General features: G+C 37.5%; 1 protein-coding gene across 9 annotated transcripts in view; it reads left to right on the top strand.

Annotated features, from left to right (window-relative positions):
* DOCK11 (dedicator of cytokinesis 11) overlaps positions 1 to 20,898 on the top strand; it is a 179,246-nt gene extending 158,348 nt beyond the window's left edge. For all 9 annotated transcript variants that reach the window (XM_057495238.1, XM_057495235.1, XM_057495232.1 and 6 more), the window contains 8 exons: positions 4,740 to 4,862; positions 7,250 to 7,363; positions 7,895 to 8,041; positions 12,017 to 12,227; positions 12,587 to 12,777; positions 13,230 to 13,330; positions 14,991 to 15,129; positions 19,602 to 20,898. In XM_057495238.1, the coding sequence (XP_057351221.1) occupies positions 4,740 to 4,862; positions 7,250 to 7,363; positions 7,895 to 8,041; positions 12,017 to 12,227; positions 12,587 to 12,777; positions 13,230 to 13,330; positions 14,991 to 15,129; positions 19,602 to 19,724 (1,149 nt within the window). In that variant the 3' untranslated portion in view covers positions 19,725 to 20,898. The remainder of the gene's footprint in view (positions 1 to 4,739; positions 4,863 to 7,249; positions 7,364 to 7,894; positions 8,042 to 12,016; positions 12,228 to 12,586; positions 12,778 to 13,229; positions 13,331 to 14,990; positions 15,130 to 19,601) is intronic.
* Positions 20,899 to 27,278: the final 6,380 nt, after the last annotated feature.

Here is a 27,278-nt window from a genome sequence, read left to right as displayed (position 1 = left end):
CTGTAGTTTTCTTTTTTGGTGGGGTCTTTGCCTGGTTTTGGTATTAGGGTGATGTTAGCTTCATAGAATGAGCTTGGGAGTATCCCCTCCTCCTCTATTTTTTGGAAAACTGTAAGGAGAATGGGTATTATGTCTTCCTTGTATGTCTGATAAAATTCTGAGGTAAATCCATCTGGCCCAGGGGTTTTGTTCTTTGATAGTTTTTTGATTACCGCTTCAATTTCGTTGCTGGTAATTGGTCTGTTTAGATTTTCTGTTTCTTTCTGGTTCAGTCTTGGAAGGTTGTATTTTTCTAGGAAGTTGTCCATTTTTCCTAGGTTTCCCAGCTTGTTAGCATATAGGTTTTCATAGTATTCTCTAATAATTCTTTGTATTTCTGTGGGGTCCATCGTGATTTTTCCTTTCTCGTTTCTGATACTGTTGATTTGTGTTGACTCTCTTTTCCTCTTAATAAGTCTGGCTAGAGGCTTATCTATTTTGTTTATTTTCTCGAAGAACCAGCTCTTAGTTTCATTGATTTTTGCTATTGTTTTATTCTTCTCAATTTTATTTATTTCTTCTCTGATCTTTATTATGTCCCTCCTTCTGCTGACCTTAGGCCTCATCTGTTCTTCTTTTTCCAATTTCGATAATTGTGACATTAGACCATTCATTTGGGATTGTTCTTCCTTTTTTAAATATGCTTGGATTGCTATATACTTTCCTCTTAAGACTGCTTTTGCTGTGTCCCACAGAAGTTAGGGCTTAGTGTTGTTGTTGTCATTTGTTTCCATATATTGCTGGATCTCCATTTTGATTTGGTCATTGATCCATTGATTATTTGGGACGTGTTGTTAAGCCTCCATGTGTTTGTGAGCCCTTTTGCTGTCTTTGTACAGTTTATTTCTAGTTTTATGCCTTTGTGGTCTGAAAAGTTGGTTGGTAGGATTTCAATCTTTTGGAATTTACTAAGGCTCTTTTTGTGGCCTAGTATGTGGTCTATTCTGGAGAATGTTCCATGTGCACTTGAGAAGAATGTATATTCTGTTGCTTTTGGATGTAGAGTTCTATAGATGTCTATTAGGTCTATCTGCTCTACTGTGTTGTTCAGTGCTTCCGTGTCTTTACTTATTTTCTGCCCGGTGGATCTATCCTTTGGGGTGAGTGGTGTGTTGAAGTCTCCTAGAATGAATGCATTGCAGTCTATTTCCTCTTTTAGTTCTGTTAGTATTTGTTTCACATATGCTGGTCCTCCTGTGTTGGGTGCATATATATTTAGAATGGTTATATCCTCTTGTTTGACTGAGCCCTTTATCATTATGTAGTGTCCTTCTTTATCTCTTGTTACTTTCTTTGTTTTGAAGTCTATTTTGTCTGATATTAGTACTGCAACCCCTGCTTTCTTCTCGCTGTTGTTTGCCTGAAATATGTTTTTCCATCCCTTGACTTTTAGTCTGTACATGTCTTTGGGTTTGAGGTGAGTTTCTTGTAAGCTGCATATAGATGGGTCTTGCTTTTTTATCCATTCTATTACTCTGTGTCTTTTGATTGGTGCATTCAGTCCATTATCATTTAGGATGACTATTGAAAGATATGTACTTATTGCTATTGCTGGCTTTAAATTCGTGGTTACCAAAGGTACAAGGTTAGCCTCTTTAGTATCTTACTGCCTAACTTAGCTCACTTATTGAGCTGTTATATACACTGTCTGGAGATTCTTTTCTTCTCTCCCTTCTTATTCCTCCTCCTTGATTCTTCATATGTTGGGTGTTTTGTGCTGTGCTGTTTCTAGGAGTGCTCCCATCTAGAGCAGTCCCTGTAAGATGTACTGTAGTGGTGGTTTGTGGAAAGCAAATTCCCTCAGCTTTTGTCTGGGAATTGTTTAATCCCACCATCATATTTGAATGATAGTCGTGCTGGATACAGTATCCTTGGTTCAAGGCCCTTCTGTTTCATTGCATTTAATATATCATGCCATTCTCTTCTGGCCTGTAGGGTTTCTGTCGAGAAGTCTGATGTTAGCCTGATGGGTTTTCCTTTATAGGTGACCTTTTTCTCTCTAGCTGCCTTTAAAACTCTTTCCTTGTCCTTGATCTTTGCCATTTTAATTATTATGTGTCTTGGTGTTGTCCTCCTTGGATCCTTTCTGTTGTGGGTTCTGTGTATTTCCATGGTCTGTTCGATTATTTCCTCCCCCAGTTTGGGGAAGTTTTCAGCAATTATTTCTTCCAAGATACTTTCCATCCCTTTTCCTCTCTCTTCTTCTTCTGGTACCCCTATAATATGGATATTGTTCCTTTTGGATTGTTTACACAGTTCTCTTAACATTGTTTCATTCCTGGAGATTCTTTTATCTCTCTCTATGTCAGCTTCTATGCGTTCCTGTTCTCTGGTTTCAATTCCATCAATGGCCTCTTGCATCCTATCCATTCTGCTTATAAACCCTTCCAGAGTTTGTTTCGTTTCTGTAATCTCCTTTCTGGCATCTGTGATCTCCCTCCGGACTTCATCCCATATCTCTTGCGTATTTCTCTGCATCTCTGTCAGCATGTTTATGATTCTTATTTTGAATTCTTTGTCAGGAAGACTGGTTAGGTCTGTCTCCTTCTCTGGTGTTTTCTCTGTGATCTTTGTCTGCCTGTAGTTTTGCCTTTTCATGGTGATCGGAATAGTTTGCAGAGCTGGGACGAGTGACGACTGGGAGAACTTCCCTTCTTGTTGGTTTGTAGCCCTCCTCTCCTGGGAGAACAGCGACCTCTAGTGGCTTGTGCTGGGTAGCTGTGCGTAGACAGGGCTTCTGCTTCCTGCCCGGCTGCTGTGGAGTTTATCTCCGCTGTTGCTGTGGGCGTTGCCTGGCTCCACCGCTGCTCCAAAATGGTTGAGTCGCGTTGGAGGGGGAGCGGCCTGGAGGCTATTTATCTCCGTAAGGGGCCTCTGAGCTCCCTGCAGCCCAGGAGATTAGGGTGCCCAGAGATCACCGGATTCTCTACCTCTGGATTAAGTGACCCGCCCTGCCCCTTTAAGACTTCCAAAAAGCACCTGCCAAAACAAAAGAACGACCACCAAAAAAAAAAAAGAAAAAAATTTTTAAATTAAAAAAATTTAAAAAAATAAAAATAAAAATAAAAAATGGCCGCTCGTTTTTCTTTATTCTCTGGCGCCAGCCTCAGGCATCAGCTCACCAGTCTTGCTGCCCTGTTTCCGTAGTATTGGGGTCCCTATCCCTTTAAGACTTCCAAAAAGCGCTCGCCAAAACAAAACCGGAAAAAAAAAAAAAAAAGTGGCCGCTCGCTTTTCTTATGTCCTCCGGCGCCAGGCCTCCGGTACCCGCTCACTGTTCTTGCTGCCCTGTTTCCCTAGTATCCAGGGCCCCCCGTGCATGCACTGTGTCTGCACTCTGGCCCGAATGGCTGGGGCTGGGTGTTCAGCAGCCCTGGGCTCCTTCTCCCTCCCGCTCTGCCTACTCTTCTCCCACTGGGAGTTGGGGGGAGGGGCGCTTGGGTCCTGCGGGGCAGGGGCTTGTATCTTACCCCCTTTATGAGGCACTGGGTTCTCGCAGGTGTGGATGTGGTCTGGATGTTGTCCTGTGTCCTCTGGTCTTTATTCTAGGAAGAGTTGTCTTTGTTATATTTTCATAGATATATGTGGTTTTGGGAGGAGATTTCCGCTGCTCTACTCACGCCGCCATCTTGGCTCCAATCTCGTCTCAGTCTTCCTATAAAGACACTAGTCATGTTGGATTGGGGGCCACCTCACTCTCCAGTATTTCACCTTAACTAATTACATCTGCAGTGACCCTGTTTCCAAATAAGGTCACCCTCAGAGGTACTGGGCGTTAGGACTTTACCATATCTTTTTTGAGGGACGCATTTCAGCCTATAACAGAATAAAGTCAAAACTGTTCTTAGTTTTCTACCTAAGGGTTTATAGGGCGTTGCTACTGACTAGATAGAAAACGCAAGTCAAAGAGCTAGTTTGGGAAGAGGATGAATTCAAAACTGTCTAAAGGACATAAGGAAGGGCCATTTTAGCAATCAGTTCTGTAGGTCTGAAGAACATCCCTTTAAGAATGAAACAAGTTGTTAAGACTTATGGATAGCATCAGTAATTGGCTTCATCTTCTTACTGTTGAAAATATGAGGTGATGGCTCACAAAATAGGTTTTTTATGGCAGTTGTTACCATCCTGGCAAGGTCAGAGATCTCAATCTTGAGTTATCCTATCATTCTCACTAATTTTAGAACCAACAGTCAAGAAGGAACTGTATTTTACCAAAATCATACTATTTAAATAAATGTCTATCACTGACACAACAGCATGAAAATTGTCAAATTTTCTTAAGACTATTTATTATGTGTAAATATAATTTTGATATAATGGAAAAATAATGGGCATGTATAAGCTTAGACCTTATTAGACATTCTCAGTTTGGAACAAACAATATATCCCCTTTTAAAGATCCTCCTTCCCAATTTGTTACCATTTGTTAGTACAGTTAACACCTTCCTTGTATAAATAAGCAAAATAAATAGATGTAGTTTACTATTGTCGATATAAATTTCATATTTTTAAGAACAGTTTCAATTTTAAATATTTCAAGTGTTTGATATAGAAAATAGGCGCACAAGTATACTCCTGTGCATTTCATTAAATTTAATACATTCTGTTTGTTCTTTATTAACTTGAAGTAGTTCAGCATTTATTTGCCCAGAATGCTAAAATTATCTCTAATTCCTGATTGCACTTTACTCTTCATGCAGGAAGTTCTGCTGGAGTTGCTAGAACAATGTGTGGATGGCTTATGGAAAGCCGAACGTTATGAAGTAATTTCTGAGATTTCCAAGTTGATCATTCCAATTTATGAGAAACGTCGTGAGTTTGAGGTAGGTAATTTAAACATTTGCATCACTGGCCTATACTGTGTTTTATTTTGGTCTTGCAAAAAATACTAATACAGTTATGTTACTGCTGAGCCACTATGTGTCCTCTGAAGAATATATTCTTCATTATGATGACATTTCTATTTTAGAGAATATAGATAACTTAGTGTATCATTTTGATACATTGGTCCAATTTGAAAGTTACTATCCTTAAAAATCCTGTGAAATCCTGAAATTAGAATCCTACCTTATATTCACATAAATTTCCAAACAAAATTCAGGGTAAAACATCCAAAATAGAAATTTACATTTTGATTATACCAGTGGTTCTCAAAACGTTATCTAGCAATCTCCTATTTTATCTCCCCTCACAGCATAAAATAATCAGTGTTGTCCTCACTAAGCCTTCACTTAAAAAACCTATTGAATTTCCACGGTGCCCCAGAAGAGGCAGAGACATGATTTTATTCTTTGCGATTTGATGGCGATCCTAAAGGTGCTGGCAGATGACAATGGGGGAGGTAATGAGACAGTGGTAGCAGCCCTATTATGAGGAATATTTCCAGTTTAGTCTGCCAGATAAAACCAATGATAAAAGGCAATTAATAAAGAATAATAGTGCAATGAACAGCTGTTGTCATGGGCACTGAACAGGAATTCTTTATATCAAGTCTCTCGGTCCACATTATAATTTCTGTCCCTCCTGTGCTGGCAAGTGGTGATGTAGCATTTGAGCCATTTTTTTTTTAAAGCAAAGCAGTTTATCCTTAAATATAGCAAATAGTCTGTCATTGTTGAAGAAGTTTCCAAGAGTGAAAACACATACATTTAATGTCATCTGCATAGTGTCCTAATCTGTGCTTCAAGGTGTCTCTGATCACACTCAGCTTTTCCTCTCTTTGTCATACCCATACTTTTGGAGCATACGGGGAGGGCATGCCTGAAAAATCATAGTGGAGTTCAAATGATTATATTAATAAACAAGTGTTAAAATAATTAAATCCAGGTCATATAAGTGGCAAAGAATAGCCCATGAGACAAGACAAGAATTGGCATTGCCCCTTCTCTATTAAAGCATTATATCCTAAGAACCTTTGTAACATTTTCAGAATACCCAATTTCTTACTCATAGTTTGCAGATAGTCTATTAGAAATCCAGGGAGCATTTTGCTGCTCAGTAAACTAACAGGATTGAAAGAAAAGGCTATCTTCTCTACACATTAAAGGAAATGATGTTTTCTGTAAGGGAACTACTTCTGTTTCCTTGCAGGGGTATAAGGGTCTGTATCGCTCCCATAGCGTTCTGCACGAGATGAAGTAATTGTTTCTAGGAAGCTGGTGTGTAATTTTTCAGTGTACCTTTATGGGATGGGCTTTCTGAGATAGTAACCATAAAAAGGCACGGAAAAGTTGCCTCAAAATGAGCTCAACTTTAGGACGTAATATGGAAAGAATTTTAGAGGAAGAACTTCTGCTTCTGTCCTCCCCCTTTTTAAAAACTGAGGTGAAACTCATATACCTCATATTGAGGTTAACCACTTTTAAGTGTACAATTCAGTGTCCTTTAGTGCATGCATGGTACTGTGCACCCACCACCTCTTTCTAGTTTTCATCACCCCAGAAAAAACCCATACCTACTAAGTAATCATTCCACCCCACTCACCGTCCCCTGGTAACCACTAATCTGCTTTCTGTCTCTATGGATTAGCCTGTTCTAGATCTGTCATTAAAAAGGATTAATAAAGATATGACCATCTGTGTCTGGCTTCATTCACTTAGCATAGTATTTAGAGGTTCAGCCAAGTCATACCATGTATCAGCATTGCATTACTTTTTATGGCCGAATGATATTCCATTGTGTGGATGTGCCCCAATTTATTTATCCACTTATCCATTGAGAGACATTTGAGTTGTTACCACCTTTTGGCTATTATGAATTGTGCTGCTGTAAACATTCATATATAAGTTTCTGTATGGAAATAATATTTTCATTTATCTTGGGTATGTACCTAGAAGTGGAATTGTTGGGTCAGATGGTAATTCTATGTTTAGCTCTCTGAGTAACCACCAAACTGTTTTCCTTTTTACCTTCTCATCAGCAATGTACACATTCCACAGTCTGACTAGTATTTGTTATTTTTGGTTTTTTGTTAAAGCCATCCTAGTAGATATAATATTTAGGAGTACAGTGTCATTTTACCACTTTAAGCTCTATCCTTGCACCTAAAGTTGTTGAGGACTTTTGTCTAGTTGTGAAAATGGGGGTCGGGGTGTGAATAACCATTTTGATAAGGAAATACTATTGCTTTTTATCCCCCCTGTGCCTTTATCTTAAGACATTTAGTAATAACCCAGAAGACAAAGTTGATTTGTATATTCTCATTTTTCAGAAACTTACTCAAGTTTATAGAAATCTTCATGGAGCTTACACAAAAATTCTGGAGGTTATGCACACAAAAAAGAGACTTTTAGGTACTTTCTTCAGAGTTGCTTTTTATGGCCAAGTAAGTATACTTTAGTTCATATAGTTGCTTTTCTTTTAAAACATTCGAGTTATTAGATTACTATAGCAGCAGTTGTCAGTACTGGGAGTCTGTCCCAGTGGGGTGCCTGTCACAGCAGCGGGAAACTTCTCTTATAAGTATAAAGTTCACTTTGGTCCCCAAATCTAAATCCATTAAGTCAGAGTTTAACATGTAAGATTGGAATTTTGCCCTTGGTCTCATTTTCTCGGAAGCTTCTTTAAGTATATATTTACCATCTAGTACCAAAAGCTTGCAAATAAAAAAGAGGTAAGCCTACAGGGAATGAGGAAGATCTGGTGTGGAAATCTCCAGGCTGATAATATGTTTGTATGACTGCGAATTGAAAATTCTCATTTATTTGAAGTAAAAAGGTGAATATATGCATGTGGTTTTTATTAGTACTTTTACTTAAATTGTATTTCAGATATATCATTTCTAGTTATTTCGATTTTCTTTAAGTGCTGTTTCCCCATACTACTTACAAATTTTATGTGTTTTACTTTATAATAGTCTTTTTTTGAAGAAGAGGATGGAAAGGAGTACATCTATAAGGAACCAAAGCTCACTGGCCTCTCAGAAATTTCCCTGCGACTTGTTAAACTTTATGGTGAAAAATTTGGTACAGAGAGTGTCAAAATAATTCAGGATTCAGACAAGGTAACATACACCCTGCATTTTGAAATCGGTATTTGTTAGTTCCAAGCATAGTACATTGCTCCTGACTTTTTCCTTTTTCCACTGGCAGAAGGGAAGTACGGAGATAGAGCATGTCCAGATAGTGAAAGAAAGGACAGGGGTTTTGGAGTCACAATAAGATTCAAACCTCCATTCTCTTCCACTTGCTAGCAATGGGACTTTGTAGACTAACCTATATCTCTGGGAGGCAGTTTTATCTGGGCAAGTTACTTAACCTCCCTGTACCTCATTTTTTTTTTTGAAACATCGGAAGATTGATTATTTCTTTGACATATCTTCTTGTAGAGTAACATAAGCATGTATAGGTTTTAAACTACTACTAATTAAATTGCGCACATACATTAACATAATAGGAATACAGCTACATAACAAAAGCCAGACCTACAATTACCAGCCATATCCAGTGAAACCAAGAAAACCAGTTAGGCCTGTACCTCATTTTTTTAATTAGTAAAATAGAGGTAATAACAGTGCCTGCCTCATGGTGGTGTTACATGTATTAAATGAGCTACCATATGGAAAGTGATTAGAGTTCCTGGTACATAAAAAGCATTCACTAATAATGATAGAAGCCAGCATGCTTATTAAAGGTTAACTATTATGAGTGCTGTCCTGCATCGTGACTCTCAATTTCATACTTTATGATTAAGATATTTTTGGAGCCCACATTGTATTCTAAGGTATCCTTAGTTCAGTAGTCAAATGTGCAATGAAGTAAGTCTAGGAGAGATGCCTTGGGTCTTGCCCTAAAGATTATCCATCCCACCAGGCCCTGCCAAGGCAGGGTGAGAAAGGTTCCAGCAAGAGAGGCTCTTCTCTAGAAATGTGTGGTTCCCTGTAGACAGAATTTTGGGAAGGAAAACACATTAGGAATGCTTGACTGTCCTTAGTTGCTGTGGTTGTGCCCAGGATAAGAGCTGATTTTTAAGGTAGGAAGGGTCTATATAGTGCAAGGCCTGAAGGCCACAGCAGCATGTACTGAGCAACTGCGATGTGCTTGGTGCTGTACAAGCTCTTCACAGTCACTGGGCAGCATCGCCAGAGCAAAATGCCTGTGGCAGTGGTAAGGATACTTCATTGTCTACCACGACAATGATCTCTTCACTTTGTAGACTAACCTATATCTCTGGGAGGCAGTTTTATCTGGAACATACTCCTTAGACATTTAAAAATAGATGTGCCGGTAAATTAAAAACTCATTAATATTTGGCATAACCTTTTGGCTTCTTTCCTTACCAGTTTCACGATTTTGTGGTATTTTATTGAACTAAGAAAGCAGAAGAGTTCATCTCTTTGTAGCCTAATAGTCTTAGTCTTGTGGCCACACTCCTGATACTATAAATGGAAAGCCAGGCTTGTTGAACAACATGCATGCAGTTTTCCACTTTATTCTGCCTCTGAAAACCTGGCCAACAACTGCTGGTAACAAATTACCATCAGGCAGCTGGACTTCTGATCTTTGTGTGCACAGGATTTTAGTCATTCCCAACAGGCAATGGAGAGAATAAGCAGCTGCTGCTTTTGACCTTATGTCTTTCATAATATGTGAAAGTAAAAATTAAAAACACTCTTTTACCTTGTCAGAGAACAGAATCTATTTAAGGCCACAATTTGGACAGCAGTTTGGCAATATTTTCTAATGTTTTAAATGTGTTTCCTTGGACCAAACAATACCACATTTAAGATTTTAACCTGTCCATCTACACATAAAGATACAGGTTTAAAGCTGTTCAGTGCTGCATAGTTTATGTATGCAGCAGAAACCCGGAAGCAATCTAAAATGACCATATGGCTAAAAAAATAGCATTGCATATATATGTAATGGATGTAGTAACCTAGGCATTTAAAAACTTGAGATAAGTTCATATCAACACTTACAACTCTTTCAAGATCTATTACTGAGGGAAAAAAAAGGTGAGATGCAGGACATTATTGATGGGCTGAGCACATTTGTGTAAAAACTGATAATCCCATATACTTTCTTGTATATGCTTAGGAAATTTCTGGAATGATACATACAAAATTGTTAACCATGGTTACCCCTGAGTAAAGGGACTGAAGTCCTACCTAGGAAGAAAGAAATTTTTTACTTTCATGTATAACCTTGTGTACTGTTTGAATGTTTTCCCATATACATATTTTACTTTTATAAGGTTAAATTCAGGCTTGGCCTCTTTTTTTATTTCCCATCTATGTTTCGTCTTAGCCACATAATTACCTCAACTATCACCTGGAGTGTCTCAGCAGAAATCTAGCTTTTTAATGGGAGAGAAAAGAAGGTTAAGGTTTGTGGAGACAGGCTTTTAGGTTGTTATATAAGAACAAGTAGAGTGGATTTGGAGAAGTTAAAAGATGCTAAGAAACGTCTTATTCTTATTTCATCCTCCTGTATATGTAGAGAAAAAAAGGGTATAGGGACTGTTTCATGAGAGGTTTTTGTTGTCTTTGTTTCATTTTTGCTTCCTACACTAAAAGCCTGACTATCAGAAATTGCAAAGACTGTGAACAAGTCATCACACCCCAAGGCACATTTCAAATGCAATTGGGAGAACACTGGAAGAGGGTCCTGGGCATCCTCTAGGATTTATGGAGAGAATGCTGGAGGGGAGGTATTAGGGCCCACAGGCTGTAACTCCAACAGCGACCATTCTGGGATTTGCCTCCAGCAGCATAGCTACTTAACATGGCATTTAGACTCTTCATGAAATGGTCCATAACTATTATAATTTTATTTCTCTAGAATAGAACCAGTCTACTTTCCTGTGGTCCCCGTCCTCCACAGGATAGGATTAATGCAGTCAACAGTACCCACTCTTACCATCCTAACACTGCTTGTGGATGTACAGAATTGCTGCTGTATGTGTATCTATGTGTGTGTATATGTGTGTTTTCATTGTCATGGGCTGTCTCTGTGCCAAGGATCAGCCTGTGCTATAAACTTAGGGTCTTCTCAGGTCTTTTCTGAGCCTGTACGTTACCCTAAACATGCACAATGATTTTCTGATTTCCTTCGTATATGTAGTTGCTTTTGAATATCCTAGTCTTAACTGTTTGTCTCCCAAGAGGGGAAAGGGAGAAAAATAAAAGGGGTGGGGAAGGTGCTGGTCTTTCAAATCTCCTGGAAGTCACTTCAGCCAGAGGTGGGCTGCTTGCAATAATGGAGGGTGGTGCAACAACAATGGCTACAGCCTCTTTGCACCTCTGAACAGAAGCAGCAATCAGAGCACAGCTCCCCAGTATTTGGAAGACAGGGTCCTTCTTGGCCAGCTGTTTGGGCAACATGGGCCCAGCTGCCTGCCATGGGGCTGGGGGGTGGGTCTGCCATTGTGCCAAGAGCTGAAATTGACTGAAATTGGAATTAACTGCAATTTTCTGTCCAAGCCTTCCTGGAAGCTGCAAGCCTTCAGTATACCCCAGAGTTACAAAACAGTTGTATCAGAGAGATTCTGCCAGTGTTAACTATTACCTGTACAGGAAGATAGATTGCTAGTGATCTGCCACCTTCTCAGAATCCTCTCTGTAATACATTTTTATTGAGGTGGAATTTAAATGTACAGTTAACCATTTTAATATATTTTAAGGAATCAGATTATAAAACAATGTTCAGTATGATCTCAGTTTTGTAAATAAATGTGCATACAATAAAGATAGGAGGGAAACATGAGAATGTAAATAATGGTCATTGCTGAATGTTAGGATTGCAGTTTTTATTTTCTTCCTACATTTCTGTAATCTCCAAATAGGTTTTTGTAGCTTCTTTATGACCAGAAGGAAATGATTCTTTAAAAAAGAGCAAAGACCTCCTCAAGGTGTGTATTCACTTGGGAACACAAGCTTAATGGCCATGTACCTCAATTGATCTCAAAGGTGTTAGTAGCTTACCTGTACCCCTTTCCCCTGCCACTGAATAAAACTCAAAACTTTCTTACTTTATAGGTAAATGCTAAAGAGCTTGATCCAAAATACGCTCACATCCAAGTCACTTACGTGAAGCCCTACTTTGATGACAAAGAACTCACAGAAAGAAAGACCGAGTTTGAAAGAAACCATAATATCAACAGATTTGTGTTTGAGGCTCCTTATACATTATCAGGCAAAAAGCAAGGCTGTATAGAAGAACAGTGTAAACGCCGCACAATCTTGACTAGTAAGTAGGACTTTGCATGATGACTCCTTGTTTGACTTGGTCCTTTTTGATACACACAAGTAGCAGCTGGCCAGCAGGAAAATGTAACTGAAATTCTAATCGTTCATTGTTCTGCTGTTCAGTCACTAGCTTGCATAAATATGGCTGTGTTATAAACTATATAGTTTTCCCATATGTAGTCATGATTGCTCCAAGGTGTCTCATAAAGAGAATTTCTCCCTCATTCCTGAAGTAATAAGGTGCTAAGGTATTTTCTAGAGAAAGTATGGGGAGAATTAAGCACCATGAATTCTTTTCCTTTATCTGGCTGTTTGAACAAATGGTTTTAAGATAGTAATTCAGTCTTAACATTTTAATAGCTTCAAACTCGTTTCCGTATGTGAAGAAGAGGATCCCTATAAACTATGAACAGCAGGTGAATTTAAAGCCAATTGATGTTGCGACTGATGAAATAAAGGATAAAACTGCAGAGCTGCAAAAGCTTTGCTCTTCTGCTGATGTGGACATGATTCAGCTCCAACTTAAATTGCAGGGCTGTGTTTCAGTGCAGGTATGTTGTTTGCCACGTGTTCAATGTTTTTGGATGTTCCTCTTGCTTTCATAAGGGCACTAAGCTTTCCTTTCATAAGGTCATTAATTCTAATTGTGTGCTCTTATTGAGTGCAAAGTCCTGTGCATTATTTTGGATTAACCTAATAAAGGAATTATGTTCACTCTCCATAAATGTTGTATTATGTCAGAGGACTTTAACATAAATCCCTCAGACTAGAGCCATGCCCCATGTGTGCGTATCAGAAAATCATTAGGTAACTTTTCAGAACATCATTGCAGTATTTGCTTTAGTTAATCATTTTTCAAATAAACTTAGAGTAAGAAGAATAAATATGTTTCTCAGATAATGGATTTTTAAATGTATTTGGGTTTTTTTTTTAAGATAATGCAAACATTGCTTTTTGGTTACATTGGGACAACTCTTGTAATGTTTTTCCTTTTGTAATTTAGGTAAATGCTGGACCCTTAGCATATGCAAGGGCTTTCTTAAATGACAGTCAAGCTAGCAAGTATCCACCTAAGAAAGTAAATGAGTTAAAAGACATGTTTAGGTAAGTGCTTTACAGTTTTCAGATTAGACCTTTCTCCTTTTACTCCAGTTTCTTCTTAAAAGAAACCAAAATATCCACCAAGTAATATCCCTCCAAAAAAGCACAGTCTCTGCTCTCCTTTACAATATTTAAGTTACTTCCTGGTGGTACTTTATTTAAGTAGTGAGGAACTGTGTGACTGTGTGATGTCTTTCTTGCTATGCAACATTATTAACAATTTCCTGGAGACCCAAGAGATTAAATATGCCAGCTTTACCGCTTTGAGTGTTGCGACGAAATGCAGGCCTCCATTCATTATGTGATTTCCTCCTTTGCCCGGGGGACCTCATGATACTGTATTGCAGACCATTAAGGTTAGGAATAAAAGTAGAGCTGGAAGGGCTGGGTAGGCTTGCTCCTATCCTGCGTCTTTAGTTGCACTTGGATTTGGCCAGGCTAGGGAGTGCAGTAGCTTGAGTGAGCATCCTTGTAAGCTAAGGCATATCTGAATAGTCTTACATTAGAAAAAAAATCTGTTTAATAAATAAAAAGAGTTTGCATTCAGAATAAGACAGTTGAATAAAACAAACTAAGGAGAAAGATGATAACTTATCCACTCATTTGCTCTGACTTATTTCATCTGCTTTTCCTGTCTGTGTGTTATCAGCTGTTCCAGGGTTTAGAGTAACTGGTAGTCATTCATTTACCAATAGGTACTATTGCCTGACATGTACAAAAAGAATGTAGTAGTTGTTATGACAAGGATATAAAACAAATGGGCAATGAGGTACTTTGTCTCATAAGACCTATTCTCTACTTATGGACATTAAACATAAACACACAAACTGATGGAAAAGTACTTTCATGATAAGTCATCAACTCTCTGATCTACTCTTATCACCCCGGGGCAGATACTTCATACCTGTAGCTCCCAGCACCTTACTGAGTACATAGTTATCCCCAAATAAATTATTTTCAAATGAATGACTCATTGCCTATAGATAGAAGTTAATGTTAACATGACTTCAGCTGATAGAATATCAAGTGAATGAGCAAGTAGGGTATATGTTTTGAGCCAGGTTTTTTTTTTTGGTATCATTAATCTACAATTACATGATGAACATTATGTTTCCTGGACTCCCCCCATCACCAAGTCCCCCTAACAAACCCCATTACAGTCACTGTCCATCAGCATAGTAAGATGCTATAGAATCACTACTAGTCTTCTCTGTGTTGCACAGCCCTCCCTGTGCCCCCACCCACATTATACATGCTAATCGTAAGGCCCCCTTTCTTTTTCCCCCCCTTATCCCTCCCTTCCCACCCATCCTCTCCAGTCCCTTTCCCTTTGGTAACTGTTAGTCCATTCTTGGGTTCTGTGCTTCTGCTGCTGTTTTGTTCCTTCAGTTTTTTCTTTGTTCTTATACTCCACATATGAGTGAAATCATTTGGTACTTGTCTTTCTCCACCTGTTGAGCCAGGTTTTGACAGAGGTAAGAAGCCAGAGGGAAAAGAAAGGAAAAGATATTTCAGACTTACAAAATGCCATTAGCAATGGCACAGTGAGGAAACACAGGGTTCAAAATACTCCTAGGCAGGCTATAGTTAAAGTGAATATCAATTATCAGTGTGACTTTCTAGGGTAAATAATAAAACCTTCATCTTTGATCTTCATCCACAGGAAATTCATACAAGCATGCAGCATTGCACTTGAGTTAAATGAGCGACTAATTAAAGAGGATCAAATAGAGTACCATGAAGGGCTAAAGTCAAATTTCAGAGAAATGGTGAAAGAATTGTCTGACATTATCCACGAGCAGGCAAGTACTAGGGTGCTTGAAAATGAAAACATGATCTGGGGTCCATAAAGTGTTACTTAGCAAAATCTATTTGTTTGAGATGCATTACTCAGTCTACATTTTAAAATTTGCTCATACTATCTTTATTCATTTAAATGACATAATGTAAATCAAATTTGAAGCAATTGCTAAAGCAATTATCAGTAATAAACCATTTTGTGCTTTGTATCACAATGCCATTAGAAGCAACCGACTGAACAAGTCTGAACTGATCTACCATGAACATGGATAGGAATCTCTCAAGAAGGGTCCTAAAGAAGTGAAATAATTGGCTCAGTAGCCAAATCCCTAAATGAATATCCCTATCTTGGCTGTAGGAAACTAGATACTATCATTTAGGTGAGATCCTGAGTGGTTTCCAAAACTTAGGAATTGTCTTGATACACAACTTGTAAAACTCTCTATTTTCATAAAACTTGTTCGTATTTTAATCTACGATTGTTAATGACAACTACAACTTACTAAGTAAAACATCCTGAAAAATGCAGAAGACCTGTTTACCACCTGCAACCTAATTTATGTCATAATTAAATAATTATGACTTTTATTATACCTACTTCCTTTAAAACTGGAATACTCCTGAAATGTCCTGGCAAAATTCATTCCTGTAGTGGGGTGCTGAGATCTGTGTTTCAACCATTCTATCCATGGATTGTCACTTAAGTATTTTACTGTCTTCACGTTTGTAAAAGTCACAGCACAATGGTCTGAGCCTTCCAAGACTGAGCCTATTAAAGAGCTTATCAGAAAGCCTCCTTCATTTCCTTACTAATGAAACACCCAATAAGGTAAATATTTGCTGCAGAAACTCTTCAAACTCTCAATTTTTAAGAAAGCAAGACTCCTCACAAGAAACAAGGGAACACATTCTTAAAGCTGATTCCAGAAAAGAGGATTTTGTCCTGGTATCTGTATTTCAGTGATTGCTGGCAGGCACTCCCTTATGGGAGACTGTCACACCAAAGGCATATTTACAAACAGGCTGTGACAATTGGTGTCCAAAGCACTTCAGGGGAATGATGGGGAAAGTAAGGGAGATTTCTAGGAAAATAAAAGCTGGTTGATTTTTGAATCAAACTCTACCTCTCTGAATTGATTTTGTATGCTTTCTCTTAGAAAGGGCTGTGGGAAACTTAGTGACAGCCCAAGACTGCTTTCAATGACCAGGAGTTTACTTTCCAACCATTTTTCATCTCAGCATGGAGAATCCAATCTGCCAGACTTCCACCATCTGATCTGTTCAGTGAGACGAGTTAGCCCAGTCTCCTTCTTGCCCATTCTTTGTGTCTGGGAATTTTTTTGGCTTGAATCAGTGCTCTGTTTGTTTTTGCCATCTTTACTTCTGTTAGCCCACTTGGGAATGGGTGCCGAGTGTCCCAAGGCATCCCTTTGCTGCTCAGCTTTCAGAGGGCCTTTTTGTGTCCTTCCCAAAGCAGCCAGGTAGGATGATCAGGATTAGGATTAGATAGGGAACTCATCCACTTCTTTTGTTGTCTATCTCAAGCTCAGTCCATGAGTCCAGTGGATGTATATGTTTCCTCACCATTACTGTTCTGAGGTATGCTTGTATCAAATAGACTACATAATTTGTTCCTAGAAACTGACCAGTTTATGGGTTTCCAGCTTCCTAATGCAAAGGAAAAAAAATGCTCCTCCACGAAAGATGTAAACAATTAACACATGTTGTTTTAAGCCAGTGTGTACTGTTACAGTTATCTGCATGCAACTGCATGACCTAACCTTGAACTCTAAGTTATTCAAATTGAAAGCAAATTACTCAATTTACTGCAATATCTGTGATCAAGATTTAGAGCAGTCGTTTTTTTTTATTGAAGTATCATTGATATACAATCATACATTGGTTTCAAGTATACAACACAGTGGCTCAACAGTTACCCATATTATTAAGTCAGGGATTTGTTTTCTTCGGGTAAATGCCTGGAAGTGGAACTACTGGGTTGTAGGGCAGTCATTTTATAAAAGTTCTTTTTCCCCTGAAGGATGGATTTTACAAGTCATATTTCCAACCCATCTCTCATTTAATTCCCATAAGTACCATGGCTATTTTATTTAGTTGCAGAGACTAATATTTTAGACCCTTGATATTATATATTGATAGCTAATCTTAGTTTCTACTGGTCTGTATTTATGCAAGCTGTCCTGTCATAATGCATATATTCAGGTGTATGTTACTTTGGGCAAATGTTGACTTTATAGTGAATTTTTGTAAATCAAATCTAATATTTCCTATTAGATTCTCATATAAATGATAGCCTTTTTTGTCATATACTTTGAGACATACTGTTTCCCAAAGGAAAATATAATAACACAAAATTGTAGCTGTATACTGAAATATGAATTATTCTGTTAACCTCCATAAATGATTACTTGACAAAAAAATAAGGCCTGAATATTTATTGGCCCTTTTCTTTCTTTCTATTTTTTATTTTTATTTAATCACATGTAAGTATTTTTGCTTTTTAAACATTTTAATATAGTTGATATGCAATATAACGGTTTCAGGTGTACACACAGTGATTCGACACATACATTGCTAAATGCCCACCATGATAAGTGTAGTTACCATCTGTCACCATGCAAAGCTATTACAATATTATTGACTATATTCCCTATGCTGCACTTTTCATCCTCATGACTTACTTATTTTGTCACTGGAAGTTTGTACCTCTTAATCCCCTTCACATATTTCACCCAGTGCCCCCCATCAACTTTCTCTATGCAACCACCAGTTTATTATCTGTACTTATGAGGCTGTTTCTGTTTTGTTTGCTCATTTTGGTATGTTTTTTTAGATTCCACATGTAAGGGACATTATATGGTATTTGTCTTTTTCTGACTTAGCATAATACCATCTAGGTCCATTTATGTTGTCAGGGATGGCTTAATTCCATTCTTTTATATGGCTGAGTAGTATTCCATTGTATATATGTACAGCATCTTCTTCATCCACTTACCTTTCAGTGGACACTTATGTTGCTTCCATGTCTTGGCTATTGTAAATAATTAATACTGCAATGAAAATTGGGGTGCATATGTCTTTTCAAATTAGTGTTTTTGTTTTCTTTGGGTAGAATTACTGGGTCTTGTGGTATTTCCATTTTTTAATTCCTTCAGGAACCTCCGTACTGTTTTCCATAGTGGCTGTACCAACAGTACATAAGGGTTCCCTTTCCTCCACATCCTCACCAGCACTTACTATTTCTTATCTTCTGGATAGTGGCCATTCTGACAGGTGTGAGGTGATACCTCATTGTGGTTTTGATTTGCATTTCTCTAATGATTAGCAATGTGGAGCATCTTTTCATGTATCTGTTTCTTGGCCTTTTCCAATGTAACGTGTTAACAGTATACCAAAATATATAGTCCTTTAAAAAGCTTCTTCAAGCTTTTGACTTTTTAAAAGGAATTTATATTATTTTAAAGCTGTTTAACAGATTTCTTTATCAGATAGAGTTGCTGGCAGCCGTTGTAGTGTCTGCTTGGTATGTTTTGTTTTCTTCACAAGTACCCAATTTCCTTGTCATATCTGACATCTGATTAATCAATTATTTACCTTTTAAACCTCTACTATGCTTTCAGATTAGTGTCATGAGTTATGATTTTTGTAAGAGGCGATTTCTCTGTTACGGACTTTATATAAGACATGCTTTGTAGCAACACAAATGACATGACTTATTACTGCCACCTTAGACCAATGTGCAGTTTTGTACTGAATTTTCAGAGGTAACTCAAGAGCCAAGTATTGAAAGCTTAAGCTCTAAGTAGGGATTGTATAGTAAAGAGGTTGTATATGTGTGCTATTCTTCTCTTCCATCTAACCTAAGCATAAGGTCTCTGTTGCTATCATCATGTAAAATGGGTAATCTCTAAAATGGCTATACTAATATGAATATGTATGCTTATGTGCTTATGGGATATGAAATTTATATTTAGGAAAATCTTCTGTATCAATTAGCTTATATAAGTACAGTGTATCTTTAGAAATCTGCACTTAGGACTTGTATCTTCATTTAATATTGTTTCCCAAGTCTTCAGAGGAACATGGGTATCTACACTGAAAAGCCCCGCAGGTGATTCTGAGAACCACTATTTAGAGCTCCTTATGATCATCTGTTAAAAAATATTTTAAAGATTGTATTACATCTCCGTTTTTACTGAATTTTGCATTTTACAATCTTTGTGTTTCCTAATGAGTAACCAGATCTTTTCTGCTTTCTTGATATGCTGCCTTTGTAATACAGCTTTGAAGACTTGAGTCGGTAATGTTATTCTTTGCTCTTTCTGCTTTATGTCATTTTAAATAGCTAAGTGTCCATGACAAGTTGGAACATGCCTGTAATTTCATATACACATACTTTTTTGGCAGCAGCTATCTTGCTCCATGATAAGCATGCAAATTTCTTTTGTTTTAGATCTTACAAGAAGATGCGATGCATTCTCCCTGGATGAGCAACACATTACATGTATTTTGTGCAATTAGTGGTACATCAAGTGACAGAGGTTATGGTTCCCCAAGATATGCTGCTGAAATATGAGGCCATGAAGATGCAAAGTGACAGCAAGACTGACCTTTCTCAGGAATATTTGGAGCTGTGCAAATGTTAAAATTTAAAGATTTGATATACACGGAGTGTTTACTCCTGACACCAAAATTTTCATGCTTTCAAACAGGGTGCTTACATATTTGTAAATATTTAAGCAACTTGAAAGTGCCTGGAAAATTGCACCACTGTGCTTGGTTTGTACTTTTTTAGGTAAATCTATATACTGAGAAGTAGAGCTCAAATATGTTAATTCAGTATGCTTAATTACTGCTTAATAATGGTACTGTGTAAAATTGTATAATGGAACACAATAAAAGATAAAACTTATTTGTAATTAGAAGTGAAGGAAATAATACTTTGAACTTAGCATTTCTTGACAGGAAGCTTGAATTCATTAACATACTAATCCTTGGAGAAAAAAATTGATAGTATTTCCATAAAACATGGATATTTTCAAATTGGGGAGGTAATCTGAAATCTTACCTACTAATAGTGAAGGCTGGGCTAAAGGAAACAAAAGCGTTATTTAAAAAGGAAAGTTCCACAAGAAAAGTATATACATAGAGATAACCAAGTTTACTGTTCCTTCCAGTTTTGATCCGGTAATGCTAGGTAATTGAGTTGGTCTCTCTCTGGTCTATAACACGAGGGATTCTTAGGTGGCATAGGTTTTCCTAGCAAGCAGCATTTGATGCCAAAGCTTCAGCATCTGAGTGATCCATAAATAAAACATCTCTGAGAATTTGCAGTCAGACCATCCTATGCAACTCCAAAACTTTAGCAGCAGAGTCTGAGGTAGGCATTTCATAATGATTATTTTCTTCAGTTTACAAGGTTAATGAGCCTTTTGATAGAATCTGATGGTTGTGACATTTCTTGGGTCAGTATACATAACCACCACAGATTTTGGAACTACTAGCTATGAGGAAATCTTGGACTGCCTAAATTATTCAGGAGAAACCAAGATGTGAAAAACTTTTTTAGCTTGAATTATCCATATAATTATGGCTGCCTTTCATGTAAACTTTAAGTTCTGGACTTATTTTCCTTATATAGTTTAGCCAATTTTACAGACCAAAAAAGTCACTGAATTGTAAGTGGATTGCATGGAGGCTTGGCTCTTTTAATACTTTGTAATCAAGTAAATTTGAGAGGTTATACTCCTGACCTGGCCATTTTTATTTACTGTCATTTTTAAGCCTTCAGGAGAGCATGCAATTATTTATTGAAAGGTAATTTTGTATTTTAATAGGGGATTTGGAAGTATTTCAGAGTCAGTTTATAATTCCTTTATAACTTGGAGTAACCTGTTTAACCTTTAAAGTGATTAAATTTGGTATATATGTATAAGGAACTGTCACCTGGAGTGGGTGCGGCCATCTGAGAATGAGGCATATTGGGGAAACTCCAGTGCTCTTTTGTCAATAACTAGTACCTACCACATTCCCACAGCACAGTGTTAGGTACCGTGGGTAATTTTTTAAAGTGTAGTAAATGACCCCTCTCCTTAAGGAGCTTGCAATCTAGTTGAAGAGGCAAGATGTATGCAAAATTAAGTAATAGACAAGAATTAGCCATGTAAGACAAGAGAAGTTGTATATGAGTATTGCCAAATGAATGACAACTGTCCATAACTCCTAATCACATTCAGGGAATGAGAGATTACTGTGACTATTACTGTAATATTCAGGGAAAGTTTCATGGACAAAAGTAAACATTGCACAGGCTTCCGAAGTTGAGAGTAGTCTAGGCAGGAGGAACATCTTGAGCAAATGTGCAAAGAGAATTAGCAGAAGTTCAGGGGATGGTGAAGAAGCCAGTTTTGTTCAAGGGAATGGTAGATGATAAAACCAGGAAGAAAAATTGGACCCAGATTATGGAAGGCCTTGAATGCCAGGCTAATAGTGTTTGGCATTTACCCAGTAAACATGGGGGAGCCAGTCAAGATTTTTAAACAATCACCTGATTTAGGGTTACTTTTAGAGGTTTAACCTTTACATTGCTGCCCGATGTATTTGAGGAGAGATGGAAACCAATTAGACAGCTATTGCAGTAATCCACTTATGAGTCCATAAATCCCTTGATACTAACAAGAATGGGGGAGAAGTGACAAGTACAAGAGACCTTATGTGGAAACACTGGACTGACTTATGTCTAAAAAGGAAAAGTTAAAGATAATTTTGTATCCTGTGGTCAATGGGTTCTCCAAGTTATGGCATGATTTTACTGGGTTATATTTTGCCAACTGTCAGGCTAAGGGCAGCAAGCTATAGAGAACAAGGTGGGCTAGACTAGAGAAAGCCAGGAAAATGTGTTTTGAAACACTGAATGTGTTAGGTATTCTTTATATAATTTAATGATTTCATCAAGTGATTTGGCCTCTACAAACTGACTCATGTTAAAGAATACATTTCTGCTAAACTAATTGTTTTGCAGTTAAGCTTGAGTCCAGTTTCCCCTGGAATCTATTATTTTGGTAGTCTTTGGACATACTGTAAAATGTGAATAAGTCACCATTGGTAGTGTTAGTTTATCACCACAGTGAAAACCCCATAGAGAAAATAAGTGTAATTGACCCTTGAATAAGCAGTGGTTAGGAACGCCAACTCCCCTGCACAGTCAAAAATCCATGTACAACTTTTGACTCCCCCAAAACTTTACTTAAAATAGCCTACTGTTGAACAGTCTTACCAATAACATAAACAGTTGATTAACACGTTTTGTATGTTGTATGTATTATATACTATATTCTTACAATAAAGTAAGCTTTGAGAAAAGATGTTTTTTTCACATTGTCTCAAATGTCCAAAAGATTTTCCAATACAGTTATTGAAAAAAGCCACATATAAATGGACCTGTGCAGTTCAAACCCATATTGTTCAAGGGTCAGTGTAATTTTCCTAGTAACTACTTGTTGCCAATGGCGTCATGTCTATAGATGGGATTGTTATTGTTACCATATTTACATGATTTGCCTATATAAATACTGTGAACATCTTTTTAAAAATAGAAAACAAAAGTGGTAGCAACAGCCTTGGAACCTTGACCAACATATCAGAACTAGAGATGACTCACTGGATAATTAACAAACTAAATAGGTCAGCATAATAACAACCTAAGCTTTTTATTATATAAATACTAGTTTTATCTGAGGTGAAGAACCTAAGCAATGTATTGTAATAATAGGAATTTCCAAACTTCAAAACATTAATAATCAAATACGTATTTCAGGCTTCTAAGCCACAGAACAGTGGACTACCTTGAGTCTCAGTTTTAGTCTAAGAGTACACTACTTCAGCTATCAAAACACAAAGGGAAAGGAGAATAAAAGTTGGTTGGGGATGGGGAGTGAGTTTGTGTAACAAGGCTAGTGCCCTTTCCTGGGAGCTGGCCAGTAAAATTGCTTTGTTTATCTGGTTCCAGTAACAATAAATGCTTTCTAGTCCCTAACAGCATAATGGTCCCTAAGTATATGTATATTTATCCAACTCCTGATTGAAGTTGTGACTAAATTCTTCAAAGAGTTTGCCTGTGTATATGGCATTTTAAAACTTACTCCAACATGCTTTTTTCCTCTTCTGTTTTTCCTCTTTATTGAGATACAATTCACATACTGTACAGTTTAAATTTGCACAATCCAGAGGCCTTTAATATGTTCAGAGTTGTGCAACCATCACCACAATTAATTTTAGAACATTTTTGTCACCCCCAAGAAATCGCATGCATACTAGCAGTTGCTCCGTGTTGCCCACCAATCATCCCCCAGCCCCTGACAACCACTGATCTACTTTGTATATCTAGGGGTTTGTCCTTTCTGGACATTTCATATAAATGGACTTAAAAAATATGTGGCCTTTTGTGTCTGGCTTCTTAAATTTAGCATGTTTTCAAGGTTCGTCTATGTTGTAGCATGTATCAGTACTTCATTCCTTTTTACAGCTGAATAATACTGCTTTGTATGGATACACCCTATCCATCATATGATGGACATCTAGGTTATTTCCATTTTTGAGCTATTATTAATGCTTTAAACACTCGCATACAAGTTTTTGTGTAGACATGTTTTCAGTTCCTTTGGACATATGCCTAGTAGTAGAATTACTGGTCCTATGGGAACTCTTTTATCTCTTGAAGAACTGCCAGACTATTTTCCACAGCAGCTGCACCACTGTACATTCCCAGAAGCAGTATATAAGGATTCCAAGTTCTCAATATTCTCAGCAACACTTATCATCTGCCTTTTTGACTGTCACCTTCTTAGTGGCTGTGAACATGGTGGCTGTGAAGTCGTATCTTGTCGTGGTTTTTATTTGCATTTCTCTGATGGCTAATGATGTTGAGCATTCTTTCATGTGCTTCCTGGCCATTTTTATATCTTCTTTGAAGATGTGTATATTCAGATTCTTTACCCCCTTTTTTAAAATTGGGTTGTCTTTATTAAGTTGTAAGAGTTCTTCATATGTTCTAGATGCAAGTCCCTTACTGGATACATGATGTCCATATACCTCTCCTGTGTGTTGCCTTTTCACTTTTCATGATGGTGTCTTTTGAGGCACAAAAGTTTTTCATTTTGATGAAGTTCAATTTACCATCATGTTTTCTTTTGTTGCTTGTACTTTGCTGTTGTATCTGAGAAGACTGCCTAATTCAAGGTCATGAAGATTTCTTCAAGTTTTATGGTTTTAACTTACTTTTAGGTCTTCAACCCATTTCAAGCTAACTTTTTGTATATGGTGTGAGGTAGGGGTCCAAATGGATTCTTTTGCATTTGTAAATCCAGTTGTCCTTGCACCATTTGTTGAAAAGGCTATTCTTTTTCCCCACCGAATTGCCCTGGCACCCTTATAAAAAATCAACTGACCATAAAGTATGGATTTGTTCTGGGCTGTCAGTTCTACTCCATTGATCAATATATCTGTCCTTATGCCAGTACTGCATAATGTTGATTACTGTAGCTTTATAGGAAATTTTTGAATTGGAAAATGTGAAATAACTTTGTTCTTTTTCAAAATTGTTTTGGATATTCTGGGTCCCTTGCATTTCCATATGAATTTTAGGATCAGCTTGTCAATATCTAGGGGAGAAGTAAGGTAATTGGGATTTGGGTAGGATTTGCTGGGAATCTGTAGTTCAATTTGGGGAGTACTGCCATTGTAACATTAAGTGTTCCATGAACACAGGATACTTTCCCACTTATTTAGGACTTCCTTAATTTCTCTCAATGTAGTTTTCAGTGAACAAGTATTATACTTCTGTTAAATTTATTCCTTAGTATTTATGCTTTTTAATGCTATTGTAGGGTTGCTTTTTAATTCATTTTTAGATTGTTTATTGCTAGTTTATAGAAATACAGCTGATTTTTTTGCATCTGACTTTGTATCCTGAAACCTGGATGAATTCATTTATAAGCTTTAATAGTTTTTTTGTGGGTTCTTTAGTGTTTTCTGTATAAGATTATGTCATCTGAAAATAGACATAACTTTACTTCTTCCTTTCCACTCTTGATTCTTATTTCATTTTCTTAGAACTTCCAGCACAATGTTAAACAGCAGTGGTGGAAGCAGACGTCCTTGTGTTGTTAGTGATCTTTGTGACTAAGTTTTCAATCTTTAACCTTTAAGTATGGTATTAGCTATGGGCTTTTTTCACAGATGCTTTTTATCAGGTTGAGGAAGTTCCCTTCAACATGATTTGCATCTGTTTTCTGATTCAGTTCTCCCAGTAACTGTACGATCCCTATATGATCCCTATAGGAAAGTAGATAACACATGGTTAAGAAATGGATTTGAGATACACATCATGTTAGACATTAGACCAAGGTATTCTGACTCATAATCCACAGTGTTTTCAACTACTCTATGTCATTTTCTATGATCTGCTACAACTTCCTGCAACTTTTAGACCAAAAAAGGTTCATCTCTTCCAGTTTTTTCTAAAAAGGTAAATAAGCTCCATGAAGATTGAGTCTATGTCTGATTTTTCACCTGTTGCCCTAGAACCAAAAAGGAATGGAACAATAAATGCTTGAGCTCGAGGAAATCCAGTTTAGAAAAGCAGGTGCTTCTGAGAGGCCTTTATTATGTGCAAGACAATGTGGGCAGATATGCCAGGCCTCAGAAAGATTGTGGTTAAGGGAGATATGACATAGTTAGATAAAAAGATACTATGAAGAGTTTTGATAATAGCAAATCAGTGCTGATGACAAGTGCTTGATAAGGCAGAGCCTTTCTAGATGGAAAACCAAAAAGGCTTTGTGGGGAGACGGCATGAACAGAGCCGTGAAGGATGGTAGGAACTGAAGTGTGTGCATGTAGGAAGTTCTTTTGGCAGAGTTTTAAACAGGAAGTGAAATTCTTCATTTAAATTGTTCTGTGAACTCTGACTGTTAAAACCAGTCAGTACTACAAGGGACATGCAAAGCAAAAATAATACTAGGGTGTATATGAAATCAGGTAACATTCTCTAATTTTTCTCAGACTCTTATCCTTTGGTTTTAGACTTACACTGAATAAATCAGCCCTTTTTTGCCTAGAAAACTTAGGTTCAATTTGCTTCATTCCCCTGAGAGAGGACTTTTTTAGCCAAACAGTTCATTTCTGACCTACAAATCTCATTGTTTATGTACTGTAGCATTTTGTAATCCCTGCTTCAGTAGGTCTCATAAGGTTGAGAGTCTTAAAGGCTCTGGACTCACCACTCTGCATGCTGACTGCATGTGCCTTTGACAGAAAGCCAGTGGAAGCTATCATGAGCCAGACAGGGCTGCAATCTGGGAAATGTAGACCATTCATGCATCACTCATTCATTGGTCACCCGTAGTGAGTCAGACATATGATCAAAACAGTATTCAGGGTGAAGATACACAGATGAGGTATTATAATCTAATAGATAATCCAAGGATAGTCCTTCTCTGTCACTAATTAGACTGAGTCTTATGAATTCTGTATCCTTAAAGAGGAACAGCTTAGGTGTCTTTGAGGGATGTAAATAATAATGCCTAGCAGTGACATATTTGAATATTTAATATTCAGAAGCAAAAGCAAAGCCAGTATAGAGATGGAGTTATGTTCGATGTAAAGCTGACCAGGTCCTATAGTATTTATGCAGTGAATTATTTCCGAATATTCCCATGGCATAGTCAGGATTTGAGATGCCTCCAGAGCCACTGTAGTAGCATGGGAATAGTACTGTGTCCTCCCTCCTCACCCCAAACTAAATCTAGATGCACAAACAAAGTAAAAAATGAGAAAGGGAAAAAGGCCACGTTGAATAAATTACACCTATCAGAACAAGTACAATGAAAATGAGACTTCCAGAAGGAAACTTGGCTGCACCTTTTTCTGCCATTGCCCGATGTGGTTAACAGAGACAGCTGAATACAAGTCAGGTCACATGTAAGAAATGCTAATGGAAATAGTTGGGATATTTACAAAGAATGTTTTGTTTTTGAAAATGAGGGAACCCCACAACCACCATCTCCTCCTCCTCCTTTGTTATAGAAACAAAACAGAAAGTATTAGCCCTGGAAGGAGAAGCTTCAGGAGA

The sequence above is a fragment of the Manis pentadactyla genome, chromosome X (assembly GCF_030020395.1).
Source record: "Manis pentadactyla isolate mManPen7 chromosome X, mManPen7.hap1, whole genome shotgun sequence".
In the NCBI taxonomy this organism is placed as follows: domain Eukaryota; kingdom Metazoa; phylum Chordata; class Mammalia; order Pholidota; family Manidae; genus Manis; species Manis pentadactyla.
This window is presented reverse-complemented; position numbering and strand designations above follow the sequence as displayed.